We start from the raw sequence: 19809 nt of genomic DNA, 5'->3' as shown, positions 1-19809 counted from the left end.
GGAACCCATTGGGCACCACCAGCAAAATTCCACACGAACACTGGGTCACCGGGCGGAAACTGCCGAATCGGCCGATGCTGAGACAATCCCGGTCCCTGCCGTTCTTGTGTGCGACGTACTTTTGCGCCAATGTCCGGGAAGACCATACTAAGGCAGCTGCGAAGTCTACGGCCCATTAGGAGTTCTGCGGGAGCTACCCCAGTCACCGCATGGGGGGTGGTCCTGTACGTAAACAAAAAGCGAGCCAGTCTCGTGTCCATTGATCCGGAAGACTGCTTCTTTAGGCCTCTTTTGAATGTCTGCACTGCGCGCTCTGCCAACCCATTTGAAGCCGGGTGGTAAGGGGCAGTGCGGATATGGCGGATGCCGTTCATCTTCGTGAACCTCGCAAACTCCTCTCTTGTGAATGGAGTGCCGTTATCCGTGACCAGCACCTCGGGGAGGCCATGCGTACTAAACGATAAACGCATCTTTTCAATTGTTGTGCAGGACGTTGTCCCCTGCATCTTATGCACCTCCAGCCATTTGGACTGGGCGTCGATGAATAGAAGGAACATGGATCCTTGAAAAGGGCCTGCGAAATCTGCATGCAAGCGTGCCCAAGGCCGCCCTGGCCATTCCCAGTGATGTAGGGGCGCGGCCGGCGGAAGCTTCTGATGCTCCTGGCAAATGGAGCAGTTTTGGGCCACCTTCTCACTGTCGGTGTCGAGGCCTGGCCACCAGACATAACTCCGGGCCAACATTTTCATCTTGGTCACGCCCGGATGCCCATTGTGCAAGTCTCTTAGTATCAGCTCCTGTCCTTTTTCCGGGACAATCACACGCGTCCCCCACAAGAGGATGCCGTCTTCCACGCTGAATTCTGACAGCTTGGAGGAAAATGCCCGCAACTCGCCTGGGAGCTGTCTATGCTGCCCACCATACAGGACTATGTGCCGAACCTTTGACAGGACTGGCTCCGTCTGGGTCCACTCACGGATCTGTGATGCCGTGACAGACAAGGTGTCCATAAAATTTAGGGTTGCAACCACCTCACCGGTCGTGGGGGTCGACATGGGGCCGGTCGATAAAGGCAATCGGCTCAGTGCGTCGGCATTTGCTATCTGCGTACCTGGTTTGTGCTCCAGAGAATACTCGTATGCAGCGAGCAACAAAGCCCAGCGCTGGATCCGTGCAGAAGCAATGGGCGGTATTGGCTTATCCTCTCTGAAAAGTCCCAGCAGAGGCTTATGATCAGTCACGATAGTGAAATGGCGGCCATACAAGTACTGGTGGAAGCGTTTCACCGCAAAAACCACTGCCAGGCCCTCCTTCTCGATCTGCGCGTACTTTTTCTCCGCTGCAGTCAATGTGCGGGAGGCGAAAGCTATCGGTCGCTCGGCCCCGTTCTCCATCTTATAGGACAGGACAGCCCCAATACCATACGGGGATGCATCACATGTGACGAACAAAGGCTTTCCAGGATCATAGTGGGTTAGTAACCCAGACGACGACAATTGTTGCTTTACCCGCCGGAAAGCGGTTTCTTGCGGCTGACCCCAAACCCAGGTGTGATTTTTCTTTAGCAGCAGGTGTAAGGGGGCCAGCGTAGTTGCCAGATTGGGGAGGAACTCCCCGTAATAGTTTACGAGACCGAGAAAAGAACGAAGATGCGAAGTGTCAGTCGGGGCGGAGGCCTGTTGAATTGCACGCACCTTCTCTGCGACGGGGTGCAAACCTTCGCGGTCCACCCGATAACCTAGGTAGACTACTTCCTTTGCCTGAAATACATACTTTGTGCGACGTAAACGGACTCTAGCCTCCAAAAAGCGTCTAAGGACAGCCTCCAGATTTTCCAAATGTTCCTGCTCCGACGTCCCTGTAATCAAAACGTCATCTAAGTAGACAGCGACACGCGGTAAACCTCTCAAAATGCCCTCCATAACACGTTGAAAAATAGCGCACGCAGAGGATACTCCAAAGGGCAACCGTGTATATTCATACAGGCCCCGGTGTGTACTAATCGTTACATATGGTCGGGAGGCAGGGTCCAGCTCCAACTGCAGGTAGGCGTGACTCATATCTAATTTTGTGAACGAGAGTCCACCTGCAAGCTTCGCGTAGAGATCCTCTATGCGAGGCAGTGGATATCGGTCGAGTCGGGAAGCCGTATTCACTGTAAGTTTATAGTCGCCACACAAGCGAACTGTGGCATCTGGCTTCATTACAGGTACAATTGGTGCTGCCCAGTCAGCGAAACGGACGGGCCTGATAATACCCAAACTCTCCAAACGAGTGAGCTCCCCTTCTACCTTCTCGAGCCAGGCGTAAGGCACCGGGCGCGCCCGGAAATAGCGCGGCGTGGCTCCTGGTTCGACTTGGATACGGTCTACGGCCCCTTTTATTTTCTCCAAACCGGGCTGGAATACCTCTGGGTATCGTCCTAGCACCTCAGTCAACCCTCCAGAAACTGTTTGGAGGATGTGCTGCCATTGCAACCACAAATGGCGCAACCAGTCCCGACCCAACAGGCTGGGCCCATGGCCACACACTACGATAAGTGGGAAACGCCCCTCCTGGCGTCCATAAACAACAGGGGTCATTGTAGTTCCTGCAATGTCCAGTGGTTCCCCCGTGTAGGTGGCCAACCTGGCCTGTGAGTCAGTTAATGTAAGGGTCTGTATACCCTGCTTGATGCGGTCGAATGTCCTCTGGGCGATCACGGAGACCAACTCCATCTCCAGCGGGTGGCCATTGACCCGTACTGTCACCTTAATGGGGGCCACACGGGGAGCTGCCACACAATGCAGCTCCATCTCCACATCCTCAGGAGTAGTCACCGCAGGTTCATCCACATGGAAGGTACGGCCTCTGGGCTGGTCCCAGTTACGGCCCCTGGGCTGGTCCCAGTTTCGGTCGGAACGACGGCGCCTCTGGCGCCCCCAGGACCGCCGTCCGCGACGGGGTCGGCGCCTACAAGTCTGACACGGACATGGCTCCTCATCCATTGGCTCTGGAGAAGGCTCCCTTCGGGGAGGAATGTCCGACGGCCACTGGCGTCGATCCGGACGTCGCCTCGCCAAGGTACCGCAGGAGTGCAGGGGGACGTTTTCGGACGGAAGGGGTTTCGCCCCAAGGCATGCACTTCCATTCCCTGTAGCTCCTGCACTCCTCGCTCTGCGCTCTCTCGGGACAAGACTATTTGTATTGCCTGTTGAAAAGTCAATGTTGGCTCAGCTAACAGCTTTCTCTGGGTGGCCGCATTGTTAATACCGCAAACCAAACGGTCGCGTAACATTTCTGACAAGGTCTCACCGTAGTCACAGTACTCCGCAATCCTGCGTAGCCTGGATAGAAAATCGGCAAGGGATTCTCCAGGGGTCCTCTCAGCGGTATTAAACCGGTAACGCTGGACTATCGTGGACGGGGTTGGGTTAAAATGTTGCCCCACTAAATTCACAAGTTCATCAGACGTTTTGGTGTCCGGCGCAGCTGGGTACGTAAGGCTCCTAATCACCCCAAACGTATGCGGCCCGCAGGCGGTGAGCAATATGACCACCTGGCGCTCGTTTTCGGTGATATTGTTTGCCCGGAAATAGTAACGCATCCGTTGTACGTACTGGTTCCAGCTTTCCAGCGCAGCATCAAAAACATCCAAACGTCCGTACAGAGGCATGGTGTAACAGAAAACAACTTCCAACCTGTATCCAACAAAAATCCAGGGAGGTGGCTTCAGCAGTGTAGACAGCTATTCACTTTAACCCTCGTCGCCAGTTTTGTGAGGGCCACGTAGAATCCAGCACGAGTTTTAAGGATACACAGTAATAACATTTATTTACAATAACATATATATATAACAGCAGCAGCAACTTCCCTTGCTGCTCACTCCTTCCTGCTGGTTCCAAACTGGCCAGCTTTATTTATACTTGGCGTTTACTAATGGTTTCTCCGCCCCCCCCCTCATTGGGGAAGCTCATACTCCCACAGGATTGTGGGATTGTCATTAGCCCCAGCCAATGGTAAGTTTATAACAAAAAGATATTCAGGTAGATATTCTCCTGGGCCGAATGGGATTTACCGCAGAATACTGAGGGAAGCAAGAGAGGAAATCGCCCCCCCCCCCTGTAGCTGTCACCTTGCTCCATGTCTGCCCTGCTTGTGTTTTTCAGGAATGTATTCTGTCCGGAATCCTGTCTGTCAATGGGAAGAAGGTTCTCCACATGGATCGGAACCCGTACTATGGGGGTGAGAGTTCGTCCATCACACCCCTGGAGGAGGTAAGAAACCGGCTGCCGAGGGTTAACTGCTCGTTCCCGCGCTCTCCACAGCCATCTGCGTACACCTCTCTCTCCCCTGTCCGCCTCCCTCCTCTCTTTCTTTCTCCCATCCGCCTCGCCCCTTTCTCTCGTCCACCTTCTCTCTGCCTCCGTCTCTCTCTCACTCTCTCTCTGTGTCTCTGTCTCTCTCACACTCTCTCTCTGTGTCTCTGTCTCTCTCTCACACTCTCTCTGTGTCTCTGTCTCTCTTTCACTCTCTCTCTGTGTCTCTGTCTCTCTCACAATCTCTCTCTGTGTCTCTGTCTCTCTCACACTCTCTCTGTGTCTCTGTCTCTCTCACAATCTCTCTGCCTCCGTCTCTCTCACACTCTCTCTCTCTCTCTCTGTCTCTGTCTCTCTCACACTCTCTCTGTCTTTCTGACACACACTCTCTCTCTCTCTGTCTCTCTCACACTCTCACTCTGTGTCTCTGTCTCTCTGTGTCTCTGTCTCTCTCACACTCTCTCTCTCTGTCTCTCTCACACTCTCTCTCTGTGCCTCTGTCTCTCCCACACTCTCTCTCTCTGTGTCTCTCTCACACTCTCTCTCTCTGTCTCTCTCTGTGTCTCTGTCTCTCTCACACTCTCTCTCTCTGTCTCTCTCTCACTCTCTCTGTGTCTCTCTCTCTCACACTCTCTGTGTCTCTGTCTCTCTCACAATCTCTCTGCCTCCGTCTCTCTCACACTCTCTCTCTGTGTCTCTGTCTCTCTCACAATCTCTCTCTCTCTGTCTCTGTCTCTCTCACACACTCTCTGCCTCTGTCTCTCTCTCACTCTCTCTCTGTCTCTCTCACACACTCTCTGCCTCTGTCTCTCTCTCACTCTCTCTGTCTCTCTCACACTCTCTCTCTCTGTCTCTGTCTCTCTCACAATCTCTCTCTCTGTGTCTCTGTCTCTCTCACGCTCTCTCTGTGTCTCTGTCTCTCTCACACTCTCTCTCTGTGTCTCTGTCTCTCTCACACTCTCTCTCTGTGTCTCCGTCTCTCTCACAATCTCTCTCTGTCTCTGTCTCTCTCACAATCTCTCTCTGTGTCTCTGTCTCTCTCACGCTCTCTCTGTGTCTCTGTCTCTCTCACACTCTCTCTCTGTGTCTCTGTCTCTCTCACACTCTCTCTGTGTCTCCGTCTCTCTCACAATCTCTCTCTCTGTGTCTCTGTCTCTCTCACAATCTCTCTCTCTGCCTCTGTCTCTCTCACACTCTCTATCTGTGTCTCTCACACACTCTCTGCCTCTGTCTCTCTCACACTCTCTCTGTGTCTCTGTCTCTCTCACAATCTCTCTCTCTGTGTCTCTGTCTCTCTCACACACTCTCTGCCTCTGTCTCTCTCACACTCTCTCTCTGCCTCCGTCTCTCTCTCTCTGTGTCTCTGTCTCTCTCACTCTCTCTCTCTGCCTCTGTCTCTCTCACACTCTCTCTCTGTGTCTCTGTCTCTCTCACACTCTCTCTCTGTGTCTCCGTCTCTCTCACACTCTCTCTCTGTGTCTCCGGCTCTCTCAGACTCTCTCTCTCTGCCTCCGTCTCTCTCTCTCTCTCTCTGTCTCTGTCTCTCTCACTCTCTCTGTGTCTCTGTCTCTCTCACACTCTCTCTCTGTCTCTCTCACACTCTCTCTCTCTCTCTCTGCCTCCGTCTCTCTCACACTCTCTCTGTGTCTCTTGTCTCTCTCACACTCTCTCTCTCTGCCTCCGTCTCTCTCTGTCTCTCTCTGTGTCTCTGTCTCTCTCACACTCTCTCTCTCTGCCTCCGTCTCTCTCTCACTCTGTGTCTCTTGTCTCTCTCACACTCTCTCTCTCTTCCTCCGTCTCTCTCACACTCTCTCTTCCTCCGTCGCTCTCACACTCTCTCTCTGTCTCTCTCACACTCTCTCTCTGTGTCTCTGTCTCTCTCACACTCTCTCTCTGTGTCTCCGTCTCTCTCACACTCTCTCTCTCTGCCTCCGTCTCTCTCACACTCTCTCTGCCTCCGTCTCTCACACTCTCTCTCTGTGCCTCTGTCTCTCCCACACTCTCTCTCTCTCACACTCTCTCTCTCTGCCTCCGTCTCTCTCACACTCTCTCTGCCTCCGTCTCTCACACTCTCTCTCTGTGTCTCTGTCTCTCTCACACTCTCTCTCTGTGTCTCCGTCTCTCTCACACTCTCTCTCTCTGCCTCCGTCTCTCTCACACTCTCTCTGCCTCCGTCTCTCACACTCTCTCTCTGTGCCTCTGTCTCTCCCACACTCTCTCTCTCTCACACTCTCTCTCTCTGTCTCTGTCTCTCTCACTCTCTCTCTCTGTGTCTCTGTCTCTCTCTCACTCTCTCTCTCTGTCTCTGTCTCTCTCTCACTCTCTCTCTGTGTCTCTGTCTCTCTCACACTCTGTGTCTCTCTCTCTCACACTCTCTCTGTGTCTCTTGTCTCTCTCACACTCTCTCTCTCTGCCTCCGTCTCTCTCTGTCTCTCTCTCTGTGTCTCTGTCTCTCTCACACTCTCTCTCTCTGCCTCCGTCTCTCTCTCACTCTGTGTCTCTTGTCTCTCTCACACTCTCTCTCTCTTCCTCCGTCTCTCTCACACTCTCTCTTCCTCCGTCGCTCTCACACTCTCTCTCTGTCTCTCTCACACTCTCTCTCTGTGTCTCTGTCTCTCTCACACTCTCTCTCTGTGTCTCCGTCTCTCTCACACTCTCTCTCTCTGCCTCCGTCTCTCTCACACTCTCTCTGCCTCCGTCTCTCACACTCTCTCTCTGTGCCTCTGTCTCTCCCACACTCTCTCTCTCTCACACTCTCTCTCTCTGCCTCCGTCTCTCTCACACTCTCTCTGCCTCCGTCTCTCACACTCTCTCTCTGTGTCTCTGTCTCTCTCACACTCTCTCTCTGTGTCTCCGTCTCTCTCACACTCTCTCTCTCTGCCTCCGTCTCTCTCACACTCTCTCTGCCTCCGTCTCTCACACTCTCTCTCTGTGCCTCTGTCTCTCCCACACTCTCTCTCTCTCACACTCTCTCTCTCTGTCTCTGTCTCTCTCACTCTCTCTCTCTGTGTCTCTGTCTCTCTCTCACTCTCTCTCTCTGTCTCTGTCTCTCTCTCACTCTCTCTCTGTGTCTCTGTCTCTCTCACACTCTGTGTCTCTCTCTCTCACACTCTCTCTCTGTCTCGGTCTCTCTCTCTCACTCTCCCTCTGTCTCTGTCTCTCTCACACTCTCTCTCTCTGTGTCTCTCTCACACTCTCTCTCTCTGTCTCTCTCACTCTCTCTCTCTGTGTCTCTGTCTCTCTCACACTCTCTGTGTCTCTGTCTCTCTCTCTCACTCTCCCTCTGTGTCTCTGTCTCTCTCACACTCTCTCTCTGTGTCTCTGTCTCTCTCACACTCTCTCTCTGTCTCTCTCACACTCTCTCTCTGTCTCTCTCACACTCTCTCTGTGTCTCTGTCTCTCTCACACTCTGTCTCTCTCTGTCTCTGTCTCTCTCTCACACACTCTCGCTCTGTGTCTCTGTCTCTCTCTGTGTCTCTCTCACACTCTCTCTCTCTGTCTGTCTCTCTCACTCTCTCTCTCACACACACTCTCTCTGTGTCTCTGTCACTCTCTCTCTCTGTCTCTGTCTCTCTCACACTCTCTCTCTTTCTCCCTCTCTCTGTCTCGCTCACACTCTCTGTGTCTCTGTCTCTCTCACACTCTCTCTCTCTCTCTCTCTCTCTGTCTCTGTCTCTCTCACACTCTCTCTCTCTGTGTCTCTGTCTCTCTCACACGCTCTCTGTGTCTCTCACACTCTCTCTCTCTCTCTCTCACACACTCTGTGTCTGTCTCTGTATCTCTCTCTCTCTCATCTCGTGCACTTGATCCATTGTGTCGCCCCCTCCCACGCGCAAGCTATGCCCCTCTCTCTCTCTCTCTCTCACTCTCATTATGAGCCAGGGCTTAGAAACTTCAAAGTATTATGGAGTTCACCTGACCTCTAACCTTTATGTTGAATGCGGCTGGGATGGGCTCGGATGGTGATGTCTAGCACGAGGGGACATAGCTTTAAATTGAGGGGAGATAGATATAAGACAGATGTCAGAGGTAGGTTCTTTACTCAGAGAGTAGTAAGGGCGTGGAATGCCCTGCCTGCAACAGTGGTGGACTCGCCAACACTAAGGGCAGTCAAATGGTCATTGGATAGACATATGGATGATAAGGGAACAGTGTAGGTGGGCTTCAGAGTGGTTTCACAGGTCGGCGCAACATCGAGGGCCGAAGGGCCTGTACTGCGCTGTAATGTTCTATGTTCTAAAAGCCTTCACTTCAGGTGTGATTCATCAGGCTTCCATGACACTTTAATGAAAACCAGGTTTATTGTAAGAATAATATATATACATAAAACACACAGCATGAATTTTTATCAATTACAAATATACAGACACCACATAGCTATCTTATGTACAACATTTTTTGTGTAAATATTTTTTATTCTCCTTTTTCACATTTTCTCCCAAATGTACACCCAACAATGAACAATAATCAGTAACGAATGCAATGTCAATCCCCATATCAATAACAACGATCCCATCCTCCCACCAAACCCCAAACATTAGCCCGCAAGTTCACATAAACAAATGACAAAAAGGAATCCGGAATCGCCCATAGTCACCATTAACACACACCGCCCCCCCTCCGCCCCCAACCCCCCTAATGTTCGATGTGATCCAATTCTCGAAAGTGCATAATGAATAACGCCCATGAATTGCAGAATCCCTCCATCCTTCCCCTCAGTTCAAATTTGACCTTTTCAAGCGTTAAGAATTCCAGCAGGTCCCCCCGCCACACTCGGGCACAGGGTGGAGAGGCTGCTCTCCAACCTATCAGGATCCGCCTTCGGGTGATTAACGAGGCGAAGGCTACAACATCTGCCCCCGCGACCTTTTCCAACCCTGGCTGGTCCGACACCCCGAATATGGCCTCCCCGGGGGCCCAGGTCCAGTTTCACCTGCACCACTGTAGAGATTACCCTAAAAACCTCCTTCCAGTAATCCTCCAGCTTTGGACAGGACCAAAACATATGAATGTGGTTTGCGGGACACCCCCGCAACGTTCACTCACATCTTCTCCCCCCTCAAAGAGCCGGCTCATCCTCGCCCTCGTGAGGTGTGCTCTGTATACCACCTTCAGCTGTATCAGCCCCAACCTCGCACATGAGGTGGAGGCGTTCACCCTCCGGAGCACCTCCGACCTGAACCCCTCCATCTACGTGTAACATAGGGCAGCACGGTAGCATTGTGGATAGCACAATTGCTTCACAGCTCCAGGGTCCCAGGTTCGATTCCCGGCTTGGGTCACTGTCTGTGCGGAGTCTGCACATCCTCCCCGTGTGCACGTGGGTTTCCTCCGGGTGCTCCGGTTTCCTCCCACAGTCCAAAGATATGCAGGTTAGGTGGATTGGCCATGATAAATTGCCCTTAGTGTCCAAAATTGCCCTTAGTGTTGGGTGGGGTTACTGGGTTATGGGGGTAGGGTGGAGGTGTTGACCTTGGGTAGGGTGCTCTTTCCAAGAGCCGGTGCAGACTCGATGGGCTGAATGACCTCCTTCTGCACTGTAAATTCTATGAACACTGAATGAATTCCCCCTTAACTGTTCCAATTCAATAACAAAACCCAATGAATCAAACACCCCTATTCAAGGGCGTGGCCCAGCACACTGTATTCCCACTTGAATGGGGCTGGTCCTTTCCCTAAGATTCTGAATCAGTCTCAACCAGCAGATTCAACACTCCTTCCGGGAAGCAAACTATATCTTTTAAGTTACCAAAGCTGATAGCCACATCACGTTTACTTCTGGAACAGTTTTTAAAATGCAAATATAGAAAGACAGTGAAAAACACTTTTTTTTTTCTCCTCGAGTCCACAGCAGTCAAACCGAAACTGACAGCAAAATCCCTCACAGTGCCACAGCCCAGCTCCACCCACAAAATGACTTCACTGAAGCCATGTGATAAGACAAAAACCTTTCTTATAGAGACACTCTCTCAATCATAGAATTTACAGTGCAGAAGGAGGCCATTTGGCCCATCAAGTCTGCACCAGCCGTGGAAAGAGCATCCTACCTAAGCCTTTACTTCCACCCTATCCCTACACCTCCACCCTATCCCCGTAACCACCAAACTTTTTTTTTTTTGGACACGAAGGGCAGTTTATCACGGCCAATCCACCTAACCTGCACACCTTTGGACTGTGGGAGGAAACCGGAGCACCCGGAGGAAACTCGTGCAGACACGGGGAGAACGTGCAGACTCCGCACAGACAGTGACCCAAGCCGGGAATCGCACCTCTCTCTCTCTCTCTCTCTCTTTCTTTCCCTTTTCTCTCTCTCTCACTCGCGTTGGCCCCTCCCAGAGTTGGGGAATCATAGTCAGGCATGAAGGCATGCCGATATATTGGGCGGGGGATGGGGTAAGAGGGTCTGGTTATTCTGTGCTGTCGGCCATCTTGGAGCTTGCCTGAAATGTACCATCTGTTCATGACTCCCCTCAGCTATACAAGAGATTTGGAATTTCCGACGCTCCTCCTGAATCCATGGCCAGGGGAAGGGATTGGAACGTCGACTTGATCCCCAAATTCCTGATGGCCAATGGTAAGTCAAAAGAGGCAGGACTTGTTTTGTTTCACAAAGTTGCGAGGTTAGTTACCCTCGACTGTCTGTCGCAGAATCGCAAGGGCACAGTGCAGGGCGCGGGATGGAAGGTAGGCACAGGAGGAGGCCCATTCAGCCCCTCTGGAGCCTGTCACACAGGAACAGGAGGAGGCCCATTCAGCCCCTCTCGAGCCTGTTACACAGGAACAGGAGGAGGCCCATTCAGCCCCTCTTGGGCCTGTTATACAGGAACAGGAGGAGGCCCATTCAGCCCCTCTCGAGCCTGTTACACAGGAACAGGAGGAGGCCCCAGTCAGCCCCTCTCGAGCCTGTTACACAGGAACAGGAGGAGGCCCATTCAGCCCCTCTGGAGCCGGTTACACAGGAACAGGGGGAGGCCCATTTACCCCCTCTCGAGCCTGTTACACAGGAACAGGAGACCATTCAGCCCCTGTTGAGCCTGTTACACAGGAACAGGAGTAGGCCCCATTCAGCCCCTCTCGGGCCTGTTATACAGGAACAGGAGGAGGCCCATTCAGCCCCTCTGGAGCCGGTTACACAGGAACAGGGGGAGGCCCATTTACCCCCTCTCGAGCCTGTTACACAGGAATAGGAGACCATTCAGCCCCTCTCGAGCCTGTTACACAGTAACAGGAGGAGTCCCCATTCAGCCCCTCTCGAGCCTGTCACACAGGGACAGGAGGAGGCCCATTCAGCCCCTCTCAAGCCTGTTAAACAGGAACAGGAGGAGGCCCATTCAGCCCCTTTCGAGCCTGTTACACAGGAACAGGAGGAATCCCATTCAGCCCCTCTCGAGCCTGTTACACAGGAACAGGAGGAGGCCCCAGTCAGCCCCTCTCGAGCCTGTTACACAGGAACAGGAGGAGGCCCATTCAGCCCCTCTCGAGCCTGTTACAGAGGAACAGGAGGAGGCCCCAGTCAGCCCCTCTCGAGCCTGTTACACAGGAACAGGAGGAGGCCCAGTCAGCCCCTCTTGAGCCTGTTACACACGAACAGGAGGAGGCCCATTCAGCCCCTCTCGAGCCTGTTACACAGGAACAGGAGGAGGCCAATCAGCCCCTCTCGAGCCTGTTACACAGGAACAGGAGGAGGCCCCATTCAGCCCCTCTCGGGCCTGTTACACAGGAACAGGAGGAGGCCATTCAGCCCCTCTCGGGCCTGTTACACAGGAACAGGAGGAGGCCATTCAGCCCCTCTCAAGCCTGTTACACAGGAACAGGAGGAGGCCATTCAGCCCCTCTCAAGCCTGTTACACAGGAACAGGAGGAGGTCATTCAGCCCCTCTCAAGCCTGTTACACAGGAACAGGAGGATGCCATTTAGCCCCTCTCGGGCCTGTTACACAGGAACAGGAGGAGGCCATTCAGCCCCTCTCGGGCCTGTTACACAGGAACAGGAGGAGGCTACTCAGCCCCTCTCGGGCCTGTTACAGAGGAACAGGAGGAGGCCCATTCAGCCCCTCTCGGGCCTGTTACACAGGAACAGGAGGAGGCCCCAGTCAGCCCCTCTCGAGCCTGTTACACGGGAACAGGAGGAGGCCCCAGTCAGCCCCTCTCGGGCCTGTTACACAGGAACAGGAGGAGGCCCATTCAGCCCTCTCGGGCCTGTTACACAGGAACAGAAGGAGGCCCATTCAGCCCCTCTCGGGCCTGTTACACAGGAACAGGAGGGGGCCCATTCAGCCCCTCTCGGGCCTGTTACACAGGAACAGGAGGAGGCCCATTCAGCCCCTCTCGAGCCTGTTACACAGGAACAGGAGGAGGCCATTCAGCCCCTCTCGGGCCTGTTACACAGGAACAGGAGGAGGCCATTCAGCCCCTCTCGGGCCTGTTACACAGGAACAGGAGGAGGCTACTCAGCCCCTCTCGGGCCTGTTACACAGGAACAGGAGGAGGCCCATTCAGCCCCTCTCGGGCCTGTTACACAGGAACAGGAGGAGGCCCATTCAACCCTCTCGGGCCTGTTACACAGGAACAGGAGGAGGTCCCAGTCAGCCCCTCTCGAGCCTGTTACACGGGAACAGGAGGAGGCCCCAGTCAGCCCCTCTCGGGCCTGTTACACAGGAACAGGAGGAGGCCCCAGTCAGCCCCTCTCGGGCCTGTTACACAGGAACAGGAGGAGGCCCATTCAGCCCTCTCGGGCCTGTTACACAGGAACAGAAGGAGGCCCATTCAGCCCCTCTCGGGCCTGTTACACAGGAACAGGAGGAGGCCCATTCAGCCCCTCTCGGGCCTGTTACACAGGAACAGGAGGGGGCCCATTAAGCCCCAGCGAGCGAGAAATACCGACTTGATCCGAATATGTCAAAAACATCCATCAAATCACCCCCCGAATCTTCTCAATTCCTGGGAATGCAAACCCGAGTTTTGTATTTAATCTCCTCGTCATTTAACATTTTATAAGTTCCACTACTAAAAGATGACGGATCGGCCCAGAGGGAGTGCCACATTGTCGGAGGGTCAGTGCTGAAGGAGCGCCGCACTGTCGGAGGGTCAGTGCTGAGGGAGTGCCGCACTGTCGGAGGGTCAGTGCTGAGGGAGCGCCGCACTGTCGGAGGGTCAGTGCTGAGGGAGCGCCGCACTGTCGGAGGGTCAGTGCTGAGGGGGCACCGCACTGTCAGAGGGTCAGTGCTGAGGGAGCTCCGCACTGTCGGAGGGTCAGTGCTGAGGGAGCGCCGCACTGTCGGAGGATCAGTGCTGAGGGAGCGCCGCACTGTCGGAGGGTCAGTGCTGAGGGAGCGCCGCACTGTCGGAGGGTCAGTGCTGAGGGAGCGCCGCACTGTCGGAGGGTCAGTGCTGAGGGAGCGCCGCACTGTCGGAGGGTCAGTGCTGAGGGAGCGCCGCACTGTCGGAGGGTCAGTGCTGAGGGAGCGCCGCACTGTCGCGGATTTCGCGCTGACCGAGGGGGGGGGGGGGCACCGCACTGTCGGGGTGTTGCAGCTGAGAGAGCTGTAGAGGCTGGGCCTTTAAGTGTGTTCAAGGCCGAGAGAGACAGATTTTTAATCAGTGAGGGGGTCGAGGGTTACGGGGATAAGGCGGGAGAGTGGAGTGGAGGATTCTCACATCAGATCAGCCAAGATCTCATTGGATGGGGGAGCAGACTCGATGGGCCGAACGGCCGACCTCTGGTCATACGTCTTATGGTCTTGTCAGTAAATCAGTTAATCTGGGTCTATTGTTCTATTTGTTCACGGGAGTGGAGGTCTCACTGGCCAGGACCACCCATTTATTCCCCATCCCTAATTGCCCCTCGAGGGTGGTGCGTGAGCCGCCATCTTGAATCACTGCAGTCTCCGTGTGGTGTAGGTACACCCACCGTGCTGTTAGGCAGGGAGTTCCAGGATTCTGACCCAGTGACAGTGAAGGAATGACTGACATATTTCCAAGTCGGGATGGTGCGTGTAGGGGGAGTCTTGGAGGGCAGGACGTACAGGGCAGAGGGTGTTCACCGTGGCGTCTGCTGCCCTCGTCCTCCTAGGGGGTAGAGGCGGCGGGTTTGGGCGGGGCTGTCGAAGGAGCCTTGCCGAGTGGCTGCGTTGCGATTGGCGGATGGGGCAGCGTTGCGATTGGCGGATGGGGCAGCGTTGCGATTGGCGGATGGGGCAGCGTTGCGATTGGCGGATGGGGCAGCGTTGCGATTGGCGGATGGGGCAGCGTTGCGATTGGCGGATGGGGCAGCGTTGCGATTGGCGGATGGGGCAGCGTTGCGATTGGCGGATGGGGCAGCGTTGCGATTGGCGGATGGGGCAGCGTTGCGATTGGCGGATGGGGCAGCGTTGCGATTGGCGGATGGGGCAGCGTTGCGATTGGCGGATGGGGCAGCGTTGCGATTGGCGGATGGGGCAGCGTTGCGATTGGCGGATGGGGCAGCGTTGCGATTGGCGGATGGGGCAGCGTTGCGATTGGCGGATGGGGCAGCGTTGCGATTGGCGGATGGGGCAGCGTTGCGATTGGCGGATGGGGCAGCGTTGCGATTGGCGGATGGGGCAGCGTTGCGATTGGCGGATGGGGCAGCGTTGCGATTGGCGGATGGGGCAGCGTTGCGATTGGCGGATGGGGCAGCGTTGCGATTGGCGGATGGGGCAGCGTTGCGATTGGCGGATGGGGCAGCGTTGCGATTGGCGGATGGGGCAGCGTTGCGATTGGCGGATGGGGCAGCGTTGCGATTGGCGGATGGGGCAGCGTTGCGATTGGCGGATGGGGCAGCGTTGCGATTGGCGGATGGGGCAGCGTTGCGATTGGCGGATGGGGCAGCGTTGCGATTGGCGGATGGGGCAGCGTTGCGATTGGCGGATGGGGCAGCGTTGCGATTGGCGGATGGGGCAGCGTTGCGATTGGCGGATGGGGCAGCGTTGCGATTGGCGGATGGGGCAGCGTTGCGATTGGCGGATGGGGCAGCGTTGCGATTGGCGGATGGGGCAGCGTTGCGATTGGCGGATGGGGCAGCGTTGCGATTGGCGGATGGGGCAGCGTTGCGATTGGCGGATGGGGCAGCGTTGCGATTGGCGGATGGGGCAGCGTTGCGATTGGCGCGAGTGTGGGGGTGGGGAAGACACTGCATGAAGACGTGACCTGATCGGTGGGTTTCTCTCTGTAGGTCAGCTGGTGAAGATGTTGCTGTACACCGAGGTGACCCGGTACCTGGACTTCAAAGTCGTGGAGGGGAGTTTTGTTTACAAAGGCGGAAAGATTTACAAAGTTCCCTCCACGGAGACCGAGGCCTTGGGGTCAAGTGAGTGTGTCGAATGTTCGCTCGCGTGCGGCAGTCGTATGGGTCACGTCAGCCCCATCGCGGCGTTACTCTCGGGATTGTTTCATCTCCTGTGTGCAAGCGGGAGGGCACACCGCACCGGGGGGGGGGGGGGGGGGGAGGCAGGCTGGCGCTGGGGGCACACCGCGCGGGGGTGGCAGGCTGGCGCTGGGGGCACACCACACGGGGGGGGCAGGCTGGCGCTGGGGGCACACCGCGCGGGGGGGCAGGCTGGCACTGGGGGAAACCATGGTGAGGGGGGCAGGCTGGCGCTGGGGGGGGGGAACAGGCTGGCGCTGGGGGCACACCGCGCTGGGGGGTCCAGGCTGGCACGGGAGGCAGGCTGGCGCTGGGGGAAACCATGGTGAGGGGGGCAGGCTGGCGCTGGGGGGGGAACAGGCTGGCGCTGGGGGAAACCATGGTGAGGGGGGCAGGCTGGCGCTGGGGGCACACCGTGCTGGGGGGGGGGGGTCCAGGCTGACGCTGGGGGCACACTGCGTGAGGCAGCAGTGCTAACCACTGCGCCGGCCTTGGGACTCGGATTCTCTCTCTGAATATCGAACATTATTTTTCCGTCCTATCCTCAGACCTGATGGGAATGTTCGAGAAACGGCGTTTCCGAAAATTCCTCGTCTTTGTGGCCAGCTTCGACGAGAACGACCCCAAGACCTTCCAGGGTGTGGATCCCGTCACCACGACGATGAGGATGGTCTACAAGAACTTTGACCTGGGCCAGGATGTGATCGACTTCACAGGCCACGCCTTGGCCCTCTACAGAACTGACGAGTAGGTTTTCTGTTCGCTGCGCTGTAACACGTCCACGAAGGGGCCAATCAGAGTGCTCCAACATGTCCTTGGCAAAGCGGAACTAAAGATACGTTGCAGTTCAATAGAACTCTGCTCAGACCTCTGCCTGGAGTAACTGCGTTCAGTTCTGGGCCCAGGGTCACTGAGAGACTAATTGGTAAGACTAGGAAAGAGGACCTGTCTGGGGATTATCAAACACTCGGGACTAAATTAAAGAGCAGGTCCTCCAGGGTTAGAATCTCTGGATTACTACCCGAGCCACGTGCCAATTGGCATAGGGTTGAGAAAATTAGGGAAGTTAACACGTGGCTAAAGGAGTGGTGCGGGAAAGAGAGATTCCATTTCATGGGGCATTGGCATCAGTACTGGGAGGGACCTGTACCGTTGGGACGGTCTTCACCTGAGCCATTCTGGGACCAGTGTTCTAGCGAATAGGATAAATAGGTTGGTCACAAGGACTTTAAACTAGCAAGTTGGGGGGAAGGGAAGTGTAAAGCTATGGACAGTATAATGGTTAATGAAGATCAAGGCAGCAGGTTACGTGACAGGTTATTATGTAGAGATATGGGTTCAAAGACAAGGAAAATTAGGAGAAAGGGTAAGAGGAAAAATAATTTGCCAAAAGTTACTGATCAAGGTGTTAGGATTCATAACAAAGACATAAAAAACAGCATAAGTGTACTTTACCTGAATGCTCGGAGGATACGGAATAAGGTGAATGAGTTGATGGCGCAAATCATCGTGAATGACTATGATTTAGTGGCCATTACTAAAACATGGTTAAAAGATGGTCACGACCGGGAGTTAAATATCCAAGGGTACCAAACTATACGAAAGGATATAATGGACGGTAAGGGCGGTGGTGTAGCTTTGTTGTTTAAGGATGGCATCCGGGCAATAGTAAGGGATGATATTGGTGCTATGGAGGACAAGGTTGAATCAATTTGGGTGGAAATCAGGAATAGTAAGGCGAAAAGGTCACTGATAGGAGTAGTCTATAGGCCACCAAATAGTAACAGGATGGTAGGGCAGGCAATAAGCAAAGAAATAACGGATGCATGTAGAAATGGTACAGCGGTTATCATGGGAGATTTTAATCTGCATGTCGATTGGTTTAACCAGGTTGGTAAAAGCAGCCTTGAGGAGGAGTTTATAGAATGTGTCCGGGATAATTTCCTGGAACAGTATGTAATGGAACCTACAAGAGAACAAGCGGTCCTAGATCTGGTCCTGTGTAATGAGGCAGGATTGATTAATGATCTCATAGTTCGGGATCCTCTTGGAAGGAGCGACCACAATATGGTAGAATTTAAAATACAGTTGGAGGATGACAAGGTAAAATCAAACACTAGTGTTTTGTGCTTAAACAAAGGCAATTACAATGGGATGAGAGAAGAACTAGCTAAGGTAGACTGGGAGCAAAGACTTCATGGTGAAGCAGTTGAGGAACAGTGGAGAACCTTCCGAGCGATCTTTCACACTGTTCAGAAAAGGTTCATACCGACAAAAAAGAAAGACGGTAGAAAGGGGAAAAATCGACTGTGGATATCTAAGGAGGTGAGGGAGAGTATCAAATTGAAGGAAAAAACATACAAAGTGGCAAAGATTAGTGGGAGACTAGAGGACTGGGAAGTCTTTAGGGGACAACAGAAAGCTACTAAAAAAGCTATAAAGAAGAGTAAGGTAGACTATGAAAGTAAACTGGCTCAGAACATAAAAGCAGATAGTAAAAGCTTCTACAAATATATAAGACAAAAAAGAGTGGCTAAGGTAAATATTGGTCCTTTGGAAGGTGAGAAGGGAGATTTAATAAAAGGAGACGGGGAAATGGCTGAAGAGCTGAACAGGTTTTTTGGGTCAGTCTTCACAGTGGAGGACACAAATAACATGCCAGTGACTGATGGAAATAAGGATATGATAGGTGAGGACCTCGAGATGATTGTAATCACTAAGGAGGCAGTATTGGGCAAGCTAATGGGGCTAAAGGTAGACAAGTCTCCTGGCCCTGATGGGATGCATCCCAGAGTGTTAAAAGAGATGGCTAGGGAAATTGTAAACGCACTAGTGATAATTTATCAAAATTCACTAGACTCTGGGGTGGTCCCAGAGGATTGGAAAGTAGCAAACGTGACACCACTGTTTAAAAAAGGAGGTCGGCAGAAAGCGGGTAATTATAGGCCGGTAAGCTTAACTTCGGTTGTAGGGAAAATGCTGGAATCTATCATTAAGGAGGAAATAGCGGGGCACCTGGAGGGAAATTGTCCCATTGGGCAGACGCAGCTTGGGTTCATAAAGGGTAGGTCGTGTCTGACTAATTTGGTAGAATTTTTTGAGGACGTTACCAGTGCAGTAGATAATGGGGAGCCAATGGATGTGGTATATCTGGATTTCCAGAAAGCTTTTGACAAGGTCCCACACAAAAGGTTGCTGCATAAACTAAAGATGCATGGCATTGAGGGTAAAGTGGTAGCATGGGTAGAGGATTGGTTAACTAACAGAAAGCAGAGAGTGGGGATAAATGGGTGTTTCTCTGGTTGGCAATCAGTAGCTAGTGGTGTCCCTCAGGGATCAGTGTTGGGCCCACAACTGTTCACAATCTACATAGATGATTTGAAGTTGGGGACCAAGTGCAATGTGTCAAAGTTTGCAGACGACACTAAGATGAGTGGTAAAGCAAAAAGTGCAGAGGATACTGGAAGTCTGCAGAAGGATTTGGATAGGTTAGGTGAATGGGCTAGGGTCTGGCAGATGGAATTCAATGTTGCCAAGTGTGAGACTATCCATTTTGGGAGGAATAACAGCAGAATGGATTATTATTTAAACGGTAAGATGTTAAAACATGCTGCTGTGCAGAGGGACCTGGGTGTGCTGGTGCACGAGTCGCAAAAAGTTGGTGTGCAGGTGCAACAGGTGATTAAGAAGGCTAATCGAGTTTTGTCTTTCGTTGCTAGAGGGATGGAGTTCAAGACTAGTGAGGTTATGCTGCAATTGTATAAGGTGTTGGTGAGGCCACATCTGGAGTATTGTGTTCAGTTTTGGTCTCCTTACCTGAGAAAGGACATATTGGCACTGGAGGGAGTGCAGAGGAGATTCACTAGGTTGATCCCAGAGTTGAGGGGATTAGATTATGACGAGAGGTTGAGTAGACTGGGACTGTACTCATTGGAATTTAGAAGGATGCGGGGGGGATCTTATTGAAACATATAAAATTATGAAGGGAATAGATAGGATAGATGCGGGCAGGTTGTTTCCACTGGCCGGGGAAAGCAGAACTAGGGGGCATAGCCTCAAAATAAGGGGAAGTAGATTTAGGACCGAGTTTAGGAGGAACTTCTTCACCCAAAGGGTTGTGAATCTCTGG

At 53.4% G+C, this 19809-nt stretch overlaps 1 protein-coding gene across 1 annotated transcript in view; it reads left to right on the top strand.

Annotated features, from left to right (window-relative positions):
• Positions 1-19809, top strand: part of LOC140398950 (rab GDP dissociation inhibitor alpha-like) — an 82477-nt gene that overhangs the window by 7588 nt on the left and 55080 nt on the right. The window contains 4 exon segments of the mRNA XM_072487944.1: positions 4149-4256; positions 10773-10872; positions 15489-15623; positions 16229-16427. Of these exon segments, the coding sequence (XP_072344045.1) occupies positions 4149-4256; positions 10773-10872; positions 15489-15623; positions 16229-16427 (542 nt within the window).

Source organism: Scyliorhinus torazame, chromosome 22 (assembly GCF_047496885.1).
Source record: "Scyliorhinus torazame isolate Kashiwa2021f chromosome 22, sScyTor2.1, whole genome shotgun sequence".
NCBI classification, from domain to species: Eukaryota; Metazoa; Chordata; class Chondrichthyes; order Carcharhiniformes; family Scyliorhinidae; genus Scyliorhinus; species Scyliorhinus torazame.
The sequence above is the reverse complement of the archived record's forward strand: the minus strand, read 5'-3'. Positions and strand labels throughout refer to the sequence as shown.